This window comes from Egretta garzetta, unplaced genomic scaffold, assembly GCF_000687185.1.
Source record: "Egretta garzetta isolate BGI_Z169 unplaced genomic scaffold, ASM68718v1 scaffold2, whole genome shotgun sequence".
Lineage (NCBI taxonomy): Eukaryota > Metazoa > Chordata > Aves > Pelecaniformes > Ardeidae > Egretta > Egretta garzetta.
In genome coordinates this window covers 536,167-552,698 of record NW_009258894.1, presented here as the reverse complement: position 1 = coordinate 552,698, position 16,532 = coordinate 536,167, and the positions used below count along the sequence as shown (strand labels likewise).

Sequence of the window (16,532 nt, the reverse complement as noted above, 5' to 3'; positions counted from 1 at the left end):
GCCCAGCCCAGCTTGGCACAATTTTTTTTTTTTTTTTTTAGTGTATTTTCAATATTTAATGCCCTTAAACCCCTTCCGTCCTTCTTACCCCTTCCCTCAGCAGAAGCTCTTTTCCTGCCTCGGAAATCATATGTTTAACAAAAAGAGAGATGAAAGCACTCCTGCCTTTCTCCAGCTCTGGCCGGCATATTAACCCCGAGCAAGCACTAAATGTTTGGAAGAGGCAGGGGGCCCTGCGCGGCGTGGGGAGGGGGCTGTGCCCTGGGACGAGGCCGGCTCTTCCCACAGCCCCAGCGAGTGGCTTCGTTTTACTGCTTCCGGCCGCACACTTTTTTTTTTTTTTTTTTTTTTTTCCCCCGGTTTAAACCCATGCTGTCCCGAGTGCTTAGCGGTACCTGTCCGGGCTGTGTATGCTCCGGAGGTACCGCCTGGGTCCAGCTCCCGGTGTTCTGATGTTACCATCACATCGGATTTTCCTGGCACACCAGACCGAGCCCACTCTCTCTCTCTCTCTCTCTCACTTGTTGCTGCGGCGAGTCTCTAGAGAATAATATGTGCTGCAACAATTTCTCTATTGTTTCCTTGCCTTCAACTATTGTGCCCCTTAATTAGAGTTACTTGTGGAGTAGATCAGAGGGTTGTTCTTGCTACCAAAAAAAAAAAAAAAAGCAAAAGTTGCAATCTGATATTTTGCCATTATTGATGCTATTATTCTTGTTACTGTTCCCAGGTTCATGAATTGTGCGATAACTTCTGCCATCGGTACATTAGTTGTTTGAAAGGAAAAATGCCAATAGACCTCGTTATTGATGAAAGGGATGGCAGCTCCAAATCAGACCACGAAGAACTCTCAGGATCTTCCACAAATTTAGCCGATCATGTAAGTCCTTCTGATTTCTTTATGGCACTTTTAAAGACTTTAACCTGCTTGGAGGACCTGCCCCCGATTTCATTGTTTTGCTGCTGTTGTCTGTTACCACTAGTATTAGTACTGTTATTACTACTTTAACCTCTCGAAAGCTCGGATCCCATCTTTACACTTTCTTCCCTCTGGCTTTGTAAAGTTGTGGAACTGCAAAAGGTTCCTTCTGTTTCCCTCTGTAAAGCAGCGAGTTTGCAATGGTTTGTAAAGTTTCCTGGTCTGGGCGGCTCTGGAGAGCTTGCAAACTCTCGGTTTGGTGTGGGGATCGGTGCTTTCTCCTCCGCTTTGCCAACTCTGTAAGCAAGGCAGGAAAGTAAGGAAACAGAGACAAGAAAGTTAGGGAGAAAGTTTGCTGATTTGCTCCCCCCCTCCCCTCTCGTGGGGATGACAAGTGATGAGAATTATTGGCAATACTACATTGCATTAAAAAAAAAAAAAAAAGGGTTAGCACATTAGAGTTTCCAATGCTTGTGCTTTATAGCAACTTATTGTCAGAATATGGACTTATTGCCAAACGCCTGAAGCATCTTCATAATAAAAGACAGTAACCTTGATGAAGCAATTATTAACAATGTATTACAGAAAGCTGGAGAGAATGATGATTGAGTAACCATAGGTTAGCGGTTGATTTTAACACTTTAGGAGTTGGTGAGTTGGTGTTATGTGTGTAGGACTGAACGTTGGTGTGTGTGGTAAGGAGAGTTGCCTTTGTTTTTCCGGGTTTTGGAGCGGCTCTTGTGATCCTTCAAAAGATGGAGACGCGGAGAGACTTCGGGATGTAAAGGGAAAAGATTGCAGCTGGTACTGCAGAAAGGGGAAGGAACAGCTCTGGTTAAAAAGAGTGGGTGTGAACTCTAGTTTATTTATAGGAACGCATCCCTTGGGGGGGAAAGGGGGTTTACACAGTTTTAGATTCAATTGAACTCATAATCTAAATGATACAGTCTAATATTTTAGCGGTTGAAATATTAAATTAACACCCGGTGTGAAGTTAACCGGGCTTTCTGCACAGGCGCCTGCCTTTATTTCCCAGTGTGTTAAGAAGAGTAGCTGTAAGCCCAGGGAGAACGAGCTTTCTAGGAGCTTTTGTTTCCTTTGAAAACATGTTGTTTGTGTGCGTATTTGATAATTACATTAGACTTGGACTGAAGCTGAATTGGGAGATAAAATAATAATAAATTCTTCTAAATGCCCCCTTTCTGGCACGACTTAGTTCCAGAGCCCGGGAAATATTTTTGGACCCAAGCCTTAGCTTTCATTTTCTCATTTGTATTCGGTAAACATTGCAGGACAAGGGGTTTTTTGCGATGTTTTCCATTTAAAATCTATTCTTTTGAGAGAAACAAAATGTATGCAGAGGTTCCTGAAAGTTTCTCTGCTTATCAGCTATCTCACACGTAGCTAATAAACTCTATGAGGCATGACACTATTTAAAAAATATTTCTTTTATGACATTTTACAACCCTAAATTCGTGTGCATAAGTATTCTGGGAGAGTACTAGCAAAGAAATTGAAATGACTGGCAACCTGAAAGATATGGGGTCATTGTGTATGATTCAGAGCAACAGAAAAAAACCCCCAACAAACCAGTACATGTTTCTCCAGTACAGTTTCTTTACAAGAGTGTGTTTCAAGTGGAAGTGTAGAAATGGAGCATGCTTATGTTTATATTGAAGAGATTAGATAAACTAGCCTGTTTAGGGTTCTGGCAGATGGCGAATGCTCAAGCCAATTTGCAGTGCTCCATTATAATATTTAAATTCACACACAATGATAGGACAGAGGTGGAGGGGGTTAGCATTTTGATAATTTGATAACTATTATCTTCCCTAAGAAGAGTCTCCTCTTGCTTTTGTGGCCCAAAAAACAAACTCAAACAAATATGACAACCCATTTATCTTGCACCCGTTAGGGTTTACCACTTCATTGGGTATTATAATTTAAAGCCTTTTATTTCCTGGAGATTTGAGCTATAACATTTTTACTTTAGCCCCCTGCTATTTGTTTTGAAAGGAAGCAATAATTTGTGCAACCAGAACACCAACTGGGAAATGAAGAGTTGTATCACATAGTTACATTTTATTCATGCGTTTTGGGAAATGTGTCTCCTTATTGGATTTTTTTTTTTTTGTGTGTGTGTGTGTGTGTATATTAGCTTGTTTTCCCAACAAAACTTTAACACTCTTTTATAGCTTAGTCAAACTACCGTGTGTGTACACATTTATATTTGCACTGTACAAGGTTCCAGCAGGAGGAAATCCACTTTTATTCATAGAGAAGGAAAAGCTTTAAAAAAATGGCTAATATAAACACGCAAGACTATCAAAAAACGAGCTATCATTTGTGAGCATCTACCTGAAAATGTAGTAGTTCAAGCATGCAAATTCATCCAATTTGACTCTCCAGGTTTATTTTTTCATTTGCTTTGATATGCATATTTAATACATAGCCTCAGGCTAGATCTCATTTGGTGAAAGTTGGTGCAGGGGTGATGATGAGCCACTTCAGAAGGACAGAGACAGCATGTTGTTTCCTCTGTTTTATGTATTGGCCCACTATTCTGATCCATGGGTCTTCCCCTCATGATTTTATTTGCACATGAAATGCTAGGAGCATTTCAACCGATTGGCTATGAATAATGATAGCCAAAAAGAAGTGTAGTTTAATTTGTTGCAGTGCCGAGGTTTCTCTTGTGGAGGTGACAGTTCATGACAGCTGTTTGACACCCCAAAAATCCATACACCTCCATTCTTATTAAGTCGTATAAAGCTACACTGTGTGTGTTTAATGTGAATGCGAGGGGTGGTAGTGGTGACAGTGGCAGTGCCGAACTAGGAACTAAGGCAGCTCTCAGTTTTATTCCTTTGCTAGACCTGGAAACGTAGCATAAGGGAAAGTAACAGAAAGAATTGTAGGATTAGCCAATGTTTACCGTAAGACTTTAAATGGGGTACTCAAATAGTGCATGCTTCCCTTTTCAAAACCTACTGCTCTACTATTTATATAACTTAATTGGAAACCAAAAACAAAATCAACAAAGGAATGAACCCTTCAGAGATATACCTGTGCTGGAAAAAGGAGACAGCTGTAAGCGGTTGTGCTATACGTGTTTGGTAATAAACGTGTTTATCGAATTTTATTTTAGTGCGCTATTAACTGTTATGTAATACAGTAAGCGTAAAGGGTCCAGGGACTAGGTAGATCAAATAGTGCAGCGCTGGCCACAAGAAGCTGAAACTTTTGTTATTACTCTGCTGTGTTTAGTAAATATAACAGCCCATAATTAGTGTTTGAATTTTTAACACCCTCATATTTTTTTATTGCTCTGAGGTATTAGCTGTAGATGGGAAGAAGGTAATTACAGCTATGCCCTGGCTGAACCAGATCAGTTAGGGGGAAAAAAAAAAAAATAAAAAGAAGAGAGGAAAGAAACCTTTCCAGCTGCAGTTCAAGTTGAGTTTCCCAGCACAGACAATTTATTATTGTTCAATATAAACATTCTGGGCCCTATCCTGCATTCTGCGTTCAGCCTAAAATATCTGTTGAGATTGCCAACAGATCTTTTTCTTTTTTTTTTTTCCTTCCAAGCTATTCAAATATGAAAAACATAGTGCTTGCAAAATTTGGAAATTTTTAACCTTTTTTGAGCATATGATAATGTTTTGTACTTTAATTACATTTCTTTTCTACCTGGCTTTAGCTGGTGCTGTACAATTCTTCCTTCAGCACAAACTTACTTTGAAGCCTAGTAATGCTCCTGTAGAAATTTATGGCTCTCCTTCCACTGGTTTTCATGAGAGCAGGATCAGGGCCTCAGCCTTTCTGATATTTGTTTGTATGTTCTAGTCAATTTGCAGCTGAGAGGTAATAATGTACAGATCATCATTCATAAAATATAATTAAAAATGGATAGAAATATACATACATCTCTTTTTTATAAAAGGACTGTTGACAGATTAGAAATCCGATGCCTTAGCTGTAGAAGAGAAATATTAGTCCGCATATTAAACCTTTCAGCTCTCAAATGAGGAGATACTTTTATTTTGTACTTTTGGACACCCAGACTTTTTGCATTTCTTTAACATTTCTTCTCAAAGAATGGTCTGTGCAAATTCCTGACATCTTGCAGGCGAGAACAAATAAAAATAGGGTGATACAGATGTGTTCCAGCTATATAATTAAACCTTTAGGTAAGATTCCACTGAGTAATGAGGAAGTAACAGGGGGCCTGATGCTGCCGTCTCCAGGTAGGCCATGCTCTGGTGAACTTCAGTGGGAGTTTTGAGTGTGCCAGAAACACAGGATCAGACCCCAAAGTTGGCCTTTCTGTTTGCAGTGTGTCAGAAGGGTAACTAAGAGGCTAACTGCAACAATAATAAGGCAAACTTTTTTCTTTAACAACCGCATTTCTTAGTATGTGGCTTAAGACTTAGGACATCACGGTAGGCCCTGTGCTTTCTGAGAGGGCGAGGAGCATCAGGAACTTTCCGAGCCTGTAGAGAATGTTGTGTGTATTTCCTCTTTTTGATGGGCCAAAGTACTCTGAAAAGGTACTGTACAGCTCAAATTTCAGCTTTTTAATTTTAGACTGGGTTCTCTCAAACTGAACCCATAACGTATTTCACTATCTGTTTCATGCCGGTGTTCCCTCTTTGGTTTGAGTTGTCTATCAGTCTAGATGAAGTGTAGCCACACAGAGTGGCGTAGAAGGACAATTAAAAAACCAACAAAACCCTGATTTTTCAAGTCTGAGTTCCTTGCTGACAGGTGGATTACATATCTGATTTCAGTCTTAATTGGAAAATACAAAGCGCAGAGCTTTTCAGAACATTGCCACCTTCTAGGAGCGTCAAAAATTCCTCCTGACACTTTCCTCAAATGCAAAATCAAGGGACAAGAATTAAAACTTGTACATATATATGCATACATACACAAATATCTGACAGACCACAAAGCCTTGCGTTTTGTTTAAAATGTGTAATTCTGATGCAAAAGAGTTATCATGTTAAATATGCATCTGTAAGAAAATAGACCTTAGCAATATTAGGAGTAGTCTTTTTTAGAAAACATACATATAACTTCAAATTAGAGTTTTTCATGGCTCGTTTACTTATTGAAAGTTTCTTTACATAGTAAGTTTATTATTACTGCACTCCACAACGGCCTTTCGGAGACCATCCTCAACTTGGCACATCCAAAGCATAGACAGACACAGATGCACACACAGAAACACACACACGCGCATGTATGTGTATAGGTTTCTGTGTCTGGCACAGTATATCATCTTTTGATATACGGTGGTACCTAGACACAGATTTTTGTGTTATCAATCACGTCGGTCGTTCCACTGTCTATACAGGTGTCACTTGTAAGAACAAGGCGAGCAGGATTTGGCTTGTATTTGGGGGGTGGGGGGGAAATGCCATCCATACCAGTAGTTCAGTTCAGTTTTGTGTTTGCAAAATTAATTTACCAGAGCAACCTCCAGACCTTTGGGTCCAACCAACTTCACGAAGAACGAGCTCTATAACCATTGCAGTTTCTTTTATGAAAGTAAGTTGTATTTCATTTGTTCCTGCAGGGTCAATGGTTTTGTCCATTCTATCTGATAAAATGTAAAGGCTTGATCCTGTCGCAGTTTTATACTGAAAACTTCAGTTAACATTCGTGAGCCAAATCCTGCTCAGCTTACTCACATGGGTATCAGCTGGCCTGATATGTTTTACTTCCCAGTTATAAATAAGAAGCAAATTCCTTATGGTTAATTGAGTCTTTAATATCACTATAAAAAGCAGTGTGAGATCAGAATCAGCCCTAGTGGGACTACGTACACTCACAAAAAATTAGCCAGACTTTGCCCAGTGGAAATTCTGGGCGTACAATGTACGAATTGCAATTTAACAGAAGGTTAGCCCATATCAAATTTCTCTGTTACAACATCTCTGTTCAAGAAATCCTGTAGCAGTTAAAAACTCTTACAGTTTCCACCAGATTTGCAGCATCGACAAAAGAGTAATGCATCAGATTTGGTTTGTATACCAGGAGACTCTTGTCCTTTCTGTTGCTCTTTTCTAGATTTAGCAAAATTCAGTGGTGGTGCTAAATAATTTTTTTTTTTAACTTTCAAGGGAAAAAATGCTGGCAAAATCGTGTTTTCTAGGGAAGGCTGTGTGTGTAAATGAGAAACAGTGGATAGCAGCGGAGTGATCTCCTGTGGCCCTGCTAGTACAAGCTTTCCCCATATTGTCTCCTGCTTTTATATTAATTACAACTTGCATTATCAGCTGCGAGTCTGTAGCCCAGCAAATAGAAAATACTGCCCCTGGAGACCTAGCTTCTTGTATCTATTTTCCATCTCCTTCTATTGTGCTCTACTCAGTATTCACTGCTTTTCTCCTGGTAACACTGCTCTTTAACACAATTAGGTAAGAGCAAGAAGAGCACCATATTTGACTCCCAATTATTAAAACCACTGGGAATAGATACATGTGTGCTGTTTACCTTCTGTGGTACCTGGCATTAATTTAGGTCATATGTGTGTGAAAATTTTATAGTATGAATACGTACACAAAACAGGCAATTGCATTTTGGCAGATGTCATCCACACTCTTCAATGTGTTTCTGCAAAGTATATTGCTAAACTTGCAAGAAGATATGAGAAGCCATGCTAACAGTTTGTGTAATATATCTAAAGCTATCTGGTTCTCTGGTTGTTGTTTTTTTTTTTATAGTGTGATAGCTTGATACAAATTTCATTGAAATTAATAGAAAAATTGCAATTAATGTTAGCGGGCTTCAGATCAGGATCCCTTTAGGTACCTAAACTGTACTGATAAAGTGTTTCCAGTGAAGTACACTTTAGATGTGTCATTTGGTCCCATTTTTTTTTTTTGTGAAGACGTAAATAAAATAACTACTTATGATTAGGTATTTGGCCAAGAAGTTTTTCTTGAGGGATGCAAAGTTGGAAACAGTCTAGGGGAGCAAAAGAGAAGTTCACTGGCACGTACAATGATCTTAGTCCAAAGCAAAAGAATGCTGCCTTTTTATGAGGCTGTAAACTCCACCCCTAGAGTTATTTGTCATTTTTTATAATATTAAAGCCTAGCTATTTCCCTCCCTTTCAAATTCCTCCAACATTTTACTCTCTCATCTTGTAAATATCCCATCTTATTATTTCTGTCCTTCAACAAAATTCTGCCAAATTGCTTCCTCAAGAAAACTGTGTCACAAGAAATACATTGAATTTCCAATCAATACAGCCTGTCTTTCTAAAACAGGATCTACAAACTGAGGTCAAGAACAACTCAGCCTGGTAGAGACAGCAAGTGTTTTCAGCTGCGGGAAGTCTTATTCAGTGATCCTTTCCAAATCGTTATGGTTTTGAAACAGAAAGGCCGGTCTAGCTTTTGAAATACTGTATGATAGGTTTTGGATGACATTTGCCTTAAAACATAGCTGAGGTGTTACCAGTTAATTATTGTAATTTTCATATGTGTGATAAGGAGCTCCAACAGCAGCCAGCTTAAGAGAGCCTGCAGTACATAAAATTAACATAACTCACTGTGCTCCCTGAAAAGTTTAGCCTAGGTGAACATGTTGCAATTACTACATTTTCTAAAAGAAGGTTCCAGCCTGGTGTTGTTGGAGGGCTAAACTCATGCTATGCTATTGTTTCTTTCCTTTTTCATGTATTTCTTCTAGCTCTTTATCTGATTACCATCCGGCAAACAGCTGACGCTAAGAGGCTGCAGAGGGCTGAAGAGCTCCTGTCTGCTGTTTGCCTTCAGCTTGAAGCTATTTGAGTGGCTTCCTAACTCAGAGATAAAAAGAGAAGCTCATAGGCACAACTGTGTTTTAATCCAGGCTGTAAAGAAACTTGCTCAGTTTTTGCATTTTATTTCCCTCTGAACTTTTTTGCTAACCTTATTTTCAACTTTTTTAATATTTTTTTTTTTTAATAACATCTGGGCTGCTTGAACTTTCAAGACTTCTCATCTTTCTTTTTGTGTTTCTTTCCACCTGACTCTGTAAAATGATGGTAAATTTTTTTTCTTTTTTTAAATGAAATTGGGGGGGTTACAGTATTAATAGTGATTTCTGAGACCTAATTAATACAACAACCTCAATAAATATTAAATACTACTGTTTGGGGGGCTTTTTTTTCCTATTGCAGTTCTGTGTGAGGGAAAGTAGATCAGCCTTTTAGGTTTTGGAGGGAGCGGTGGGTTTGTGCCGTGAGTGCTGTTGTGCTGTCTGTTGCGCTGGAGGGTTAGGTGAATTTCAGATCCTGTCCTGTCTTCTGATTTTACTCCTATCTTCCTACCGTGGAATTGCATATGTGGGTGCACGTGTGTGTCTGTGTAAGGTGAAGGGGATTTGGATCCTTCTTACCCTTTGGTCACCTAGGGCTTTATTGGGAACCTTTTGAAGCCGTGGGCTCTTCTCTTTGTCTCTGCTGTGATCTGGGTCAGGCCCGTTAGATTTATGTTACTGGGTATTGTAGCAAGCCGTTATTTGGCAGTTCTATTTTGCGTTGCTATAGAGCATGTGGTACTAATCAGTGCTAGGAGATTACTTTGAGATGTTTCAATATATATTTGGGGACCTGATTCCAATCACACTTACACTGAATTTTACAATGGGTAAATCAGTTGATTTTGTTGAACTTTTTCCTACTACACGTCGGGGTAGATGAGGTCAGGATCAGTCCTTCTCAAAGAGTTTATCCAAACTTGTTGCTTGCTGCTTTCAGGATCAACTCGTGCTTTAATAGTCCAGTGTTATTTCAGAATGCAGATTTAAAATGCAATCAAACTTAAGAACCAATATATTTTTTTTTAAGGGGGGATTTTTGTTTGTTTGTTTTGTTGTTGAATTATTATAATGCACTTGATTTAAGTTGTCACATACAGGTGACAAGTAATGCAGGTCCAGCCCCTAGTCTGATCTGTTTCATGTGTTCTTGCTCTCCTTTTTTGCCAGAGGAAATTCCATCTCTTGCCTGCCTTCATGTGGTGCTGATAAAGCTCTTCCTGTACAGTAGAATTCCTGTTTTCCTTTAAGCAACAGCAGGGTATTGGGAATGATCAGGAAAGGGGAGGAGGACAGGAGGAGAATACACTCAGCAAAGTAGCACTAAACTGTAACATTAAGTTTTCCTCACTTACCCTTTTAAATAGCAGCTCCTCGCTCCAGGAAAGCCAATACTCAATAAATTAGAAAGCTCGCGTGAATTATGTGACTAAAGTACAGTAGTTGAGGTCTTACTTAGCCAAGTTTTGCAAACTTTGTATGTCTGTCTTCTGCGTTCCCTTTTGTCATGTTTTATGCATAGTAATGTAGAAAGAATTACATAAAAGTCGCTATACATGTTATTTTATATAATCACCTGGTGGTTATTCTTGACAATACTTGTAAGCGAACTGTTAGCGTGATACATCTAAAAGTCTTTTGAAATGTGTCATGGGAGGGGGGGGTGAGGAAGCATCTTTCCTGGTATATAACCTCTTTCAGAGAAAGATTGCTTTTTTCCCCTCACAACTTTGCATTTGCTTGAAGTTTTTCCAGCATTCAAATGGGTGAGAGAAAGGGTAGGGTGTGAGGACACGCTCCTCTCCCATGCACGTTCTCCTCTACTTCTTGAAACAGTTTCCCTCCTCTTCCTTTCCTCTCCCATCTCTAGTCAGCCTGGAAAAACAAAGTGGGGGGCGATAGTTTGCATACCATCTATCCTGATCCTAAAGTGAACGCCCAATATCACAAATTGTGCAGGTTGATACTCTTCCCTCTGCACCCTTTTATAGTTCATTAAGAAACTTTTTTTTTTTTAATCCCTGAAATATTCTTCTGCAATACTATTCAAACAATTAAATCCAGACAACTCTTTAGAAAGCTTAAAAAAGAAAAAAAAAAAAACCAAAACCACCCTGTCCTTTATTTTCCCCAAGTAAATCTTTGTACCTCCTCTGCTTGTCTTTGCTGAAGAATTATTATACTGTGCAAACAGTATTGGTGTTTGGCACATTTCACAAATGCTAATGTATATACTTTCCCCCCCCTCCTCCCCTCTTCTCCCGGTTTTCTTTCTGTTCTTCATTTGCTATTGGAATGGGAACTGTGGAAAAAATTCCTTGGCACTCTGACACCAGAATCCTTCATCTTGGAGAGACCACGATGATGCAACCTCAACGCACTCGGCAGGCACACCGGGGCCCTCCAGTGGGGGCCACGCTTCCCAGAGCGGAGACAACAGCAGCGAGCAAGGTAAAAGGTCAAACTTTTTCCCTCCGCAAAGTAGGCATGACTAAAATAACTCCAGCTTTTTTTATTATATCAGTACATCTGCCTTAGAGTAAACATGGAGTGGCAGACTTGCAGTATAATCAGCTGTAACTTAGGGAGACGGTATTTCCTTTTCCTAACCCACTTAGCTGCATTTTATTATTATTTCAAAGCGAAATATCTAATCTTCAAACAAGCTTTGTAATAACAATTGATTAGTTCTGCCAATTCCTTTACAAATTTGGTTATCTACAGTTTATTTTTGTGTGGTGTAAGTAAATACAATGACAGACATACTCTCCAGCTGTGATGCAGTTGTTTGAGCTGGGTTATAGATGGAGAATTTAACCTGTAGTTTTAGCTGTGGAACAGATGCCTATATGAAGTTATGAAGCTGCTAAATTATATAAAGTAGAAGCAAAACTTGAACTGGACAGAAAAATGTTTCTTGCGATATTTGCTTGTAGACTTGTTTCTGCTCCTGAAAATCTGAATTCAGAAGGGTAAATAGAGATGTATCTGAAGTGCAAAACCTCTGCTGGATCTATACAGTGAAGCCTTCTCAAGCGTTTGGGAGGTTTGATTATTATTTCAGGGGTTTTTGTTTTATTTCCTACTGCCTAGCACCTTGTGTGTGGTCATCTGCATCCACGCTGAGAGAGTGTCAAAGGCTGTCATTCTGATATGATAGTGTTTTACACTTGCTCATTAGAAGTATAAGTGACTCCAGAAGGTGTAAGAGTCAAGACTCCAGTGCTAAAAGTTGGGTAAAGGTGGTTTACTGTCAGTCTTGGATCTTAACTCAGAATTGGGTGGGGTTTTTTGGTTTGGTTTTTGGGTTTTTTTAAGACCAAACTTTAAGGTGGGCTCCGTACTTGTTTTCATTTGTAAACATGGTAAGCCTTGGCTAGTGAGCAAGACCATACCTTTATAAGGTCGTAGGATATGCTCCCTCCATCTCATGCATCTGCAGGATTTTGCCACTGCATTTCCCCCACATAGGGGTTATGCATACCCAACAGAGCCAACTGACAGGTCTGCCATCCAACTAGCCATGTGGGATCCCAAAACTGGAGAGGGGAGCAGCACTCAAGGCTAGAGTTGCCGTGACTAGCCTCGCACTGAGGGCTGCTTCCCGCCGTGATATTTGCCACGCTTAAGCGGCAGAGCAGATATGTGATTTCTCGTCTCTCACGTGGCCCACTGCTTGGCACAGAGCTAGATCCCCTCATCTGTCTCACGATCTGGTGTCATACCCATTGTGATTCTAGGAACTTGCAAAGTTTGTTTCTGGTAGAGTGGTATGGGTTTGTCTCCTCTTTGTATGAATTGTTTATACATTTGTAATCTTATTGCTGATAGAAAGCAGCCATGGCACAGGGTGTGATCCAGCCCCAACATGAGTCATGGGGGATTTTTTTTCCTATGTGGTTGGATCAGAGCTGTATGAGGCCCAGCGTGAACTATCACAGCTTCAGCAGCTAATGAAAGGGAGAGCTTGACTGCTAAGCAGTGAATCAGTGTTACGTCTATTAGTTGGCCATAAACTTTACTGTTGATCAAATGTTTATGTTGTATATTGTGGCTAAGATGCTTGGTGTAGCAGATGATCATTTGCATACTTAAAAATTATTCCTCTGAGTCATCTGCCACAGTGTGTTCATTCCACCCCTAGGTAAGAAACTTCCTCACACCTGTATCTCTACTCCACCCCAGCAACCCCTTTAGAGTTTCTTCATCGAGCCATGCTTGTACTGATATCCAGGGACCTTGCATTTCACTAGTCTCCCATCCCTCATCATGTAACTAGGGCACTCAAGAAATGTTGCTAAACATAAGAAAAAGTAGTGGATGATAACTACTCCAACTTCCCATTGGAGACTGAGGTTTCTGGTAACATATATGATTTAAACAAACCTATTACATTCATTTCTGCAGAAGGAGAACAAACGCTAAAGGGCCAAATCAGTCACTAGTGCTGCCCGGTGTAGCAGCGTGAAGCATCGCTAGTATGCTTCCCTTTGTGCTCAGTTGGGCCTTTTAAAGGGAAGCACTCCTCCAGTGGCAAATCAGCATTCCACTCAGCTGCTGGCAGCTGAAAGATGTATGATCCTACAGCACCGGCAAAATTCCCATTGGAGACAGCTTTGGATTGCTCTCCCCATCTCAGCTCTGGGAAAGACTAAAGAGAGGGAGGCCTGTGATGAAATTTCCTTATGCTTCCTTGAGGGGAGCAGGGTTTACTTTATAACTTGTGAACTGGCAGTGAGAGTGAGTTGGACCCAGGCGATGCCAAGATGGGTAGGTGCCCTCCTGAGCTGTTCCTGTGCAGTTGCTTATTTGGGTCAACTGGGTTTCCCTGCAGTTTTGTCAAGACCTTCCACAAATGCTACTTCAAGTATTCCACTTGCCCCAAAGGATTTCTTGGGAATGGGAGCTCATTAGAGAGTCTTGGGTTATATTGGCAACTTATGGTCTCTTCTACTGATGCCTGGTGGTAGTAGAGATTGATTCAAACTAGAGTCAGTCTCTTCTGGCTCTTGGGGGCACTCCTTCCAGGGGTCTCTGCTTTTGCCTTAAGTCTATGATGTGCAGCTTGTGGATTTCTTTTTTTTTTGAGCTGGCTGTGTGATGACTTTTTTTTTTTTTTTCAGATTTTCTCTGCATGAGGCAGATCTATTTATTACTCAGAAGAATCAATCTGTAATTCTTAAAGTTAGAACCAAACAAAAGAGGTGTAGGCATTTTGTCTATTTATGGAGGACAGTCTCTCCATGACAGTGCATGACTGCCCTTTGGCATCAAAAGGGTTAATCTAGTCAATGTTTGGTATTATTACAAACATGCTGGCATTGAAAGAGTTAAAGAAAGGGCCTTCAGGCAGTAAATGTTGAAAGATTATCCTAATTTTATTAGTGGTGAGTGTCTATGTTGTTCTTAACATGTCACCTCACTTGTTCAACAGAAAACTAAGCTATACAACATATTGATCATCTAGCAAACCAAAGTACTAGTGACCTGTAATCTACCAAACATTTATTGACTTTGTCCCAGTTCAGATCCACAAATGCAGATCAATGCTGTGTAATACTATTTTAGAGATTAGTAATTATGTAGTAGGTCTGATCAACTTTCCCCCCTGCCCTGGAAAGAGAAAGAGTTAAATATATCCAATAATAAAAATAAAGCATTCTAAACATCTTACAAAGGAGAGAAAGAAGAAGCTGATTTAATGGTCTAATGAGGCCATCTTCCAGAGACTTGTTTTGTGTAGGGCTTGCTTTGACCTTTCGCTTTGCTCAGGAGCCCAACGCTTCATTTTTCACATTCTTGCAATTACGTTAACGCTTCAAGCATTTCTGACTCCAAGTCAGCTAGCAACACCAGGCATAACTCAACACTGTGAGTTTTTCTCCTCTCTGTAGATTCATTAACAGGTCAACGGGGTCCCAACTGAAATTTAAAACTGACTGGTTCTGTTGGGTTAGCTGAGTTATAGCAAGGGAGGTGGCAGGAAAGGGGCTGAGAGAAGGGGAGGAGAGAGAGAGAAGACCCTGGTTTCTTTTGCCAGGGAATATATGTGTAAAACCTTAAGTGGAAGATTAAAAGGTGTGTGTAGCTTTATCATCCACCTTTTTCTTTGGAGGGGGAAAAAACACATCTGAAAGTCTTCTGGGATATTGTGTTTTCCTTATTCTCTGTGAAACAAAGTGAAAATGGCCACTGCCTTTACATACAAGGCTAAATGACTTCTAGAATTCAGCATCAGTTTGTACCACAGCGATGGATATGATGCTCCCAGACTTTAATTCCTGTTTAATCTCTTTATGGGATGTTTGAAATAGTGAATCTGGCACATTATGTATGAAAAGTGAGAAATAAATCTTTTTAAGGTCTAAAAACATGTGGTCTACAGGAAAGCACCAGGGAATAGTTTCAGTTTCATATTTTATGACACCAGGGTTCTATACCTGATTTGCAATATTCTTGGTTCAGTCACTCAAAGGGCCTGATCCAGCGAAGTCAGACGGAGGCTGTGTTTCTTCATGACATTTCAGGAAGTTCAGCGCCTTTTTAGGATTAGGCCAGGGGTGATAAACTTGACCATAAGTGAGAAGCCAGAGGCAAGAAACTTCTTCTAGGTTACACAGCATTAAAAATATAAACGGGCATCACATCCACTGCGCTTTACTGATGTGAGTAGTTCATCGGTGTGTGGGGTTTTTTGGTTTGGTGTTTTTTTTAATGGAACTACTTGTGCTGAATGAAGATGATCTGCCCCTTTATAAATAATATCTGAGGCTACTCTCTAGGGCAATACCTTAAGGTGGTTTTGAAACACTTGTGACAGCTTGATGTTGGTCCCACAAATTTGTCCACCAGTAGCTTTCTGTGGCAAAGACTCATCATCTGGTCCGGGGTAAATTCAACTAAGATATTGGCTGAAATTTATGTATTCATACCAGGTTATGTCCCTGGATTGATGCAGGTTGGAAAAATTAGGTAGTATATTTCTTATTCATTATATACTACCTTGTAATAATGATGGTATACAAATCAATTTAGTTTACAAAACTAGCTGCTAATGCCCAAAGACCTGTCCTAGTATTGAGACTCCACTGAAACTACGTAAAGCTTTGAACCAAACTCCAGTAGTCGGAACAAGGAAAGGGATAGGCTGGTGTTAATAATAATAAAAAAAATTAACGCATTCATGCAAAGTCTTTGGAAGCTTAATATCCAATGGTTAATGCTACAATCACTTTTTCCTAGTTCTGTCTGTATAGGTAAGCCTGCTGAGGCTAGTATGCATATTCATCATAAGGATTTGGAACATATTTTTATTCCTCTGTATTTTCACCTATAAAGCTATAGGGTATGGTTTTATTGGAAGAGAGCTGTCTCTTGTAAGAAAGGAAATTCCTAGTAGAAAGGCTCAAACATCCAGCCTGTGAAAAACCAAACTTGCTAATAAATAATGCTTCACTGGAGATGCATTATTTCAGAAGGCACAGCTCTCATAAAGGTGAACTGTATGAAGTATGAAAAACTCTTAAAGAACAATGACTTTTTTCAGCTGAGGAAGATACAGGAAAAGAGTAGCCCTTATTAATTCATCTTTTCCTTTCAAGTTTGAGGGGCCCGTCCTTGTGTTGATATGTATGAGTAATTCCCATTAATGGTGATGGGAGTTACGCATGTGCACTGACAGAAGAATAGACCCCTTAGTGTTCAAAGCACATGAAATTTACATTTTTTCCATTGCTGTAATTGAGATGTTGACAAATTGGAGAATATTGATGAGCCTTTGTTTTAAGTATTTCTT

At 39.8% G+C, this 16,532-nt stretch overlaps 1 protein-coding gene across 1 annotated transcript in view; it reads left to right on the top strand.

Moving 5' to 3' along the window:
• MEIS2 (Meis homeobox 2) overlaps nucleotides 1-16,532 on the top strand; it is a 177,923-nt gene that overhangs the window by 14,387 nt on the left and 147,004 nt on the right. Inside the window, exons 4-5 of the mRNA XM_035889783.1 lie at nucleotides 731-880; nucleotides 11,074-11,188. Coding sequence (XP_035745676.1) covers nucleotides 731-880; nucleotides 11,074-11,188 — 265 coding nt within the window. The remainder of the gene's footprint in view (nucleotides 1-730; nucleotides 881-11,073; nucleotides 11,189-16,532) is intronic.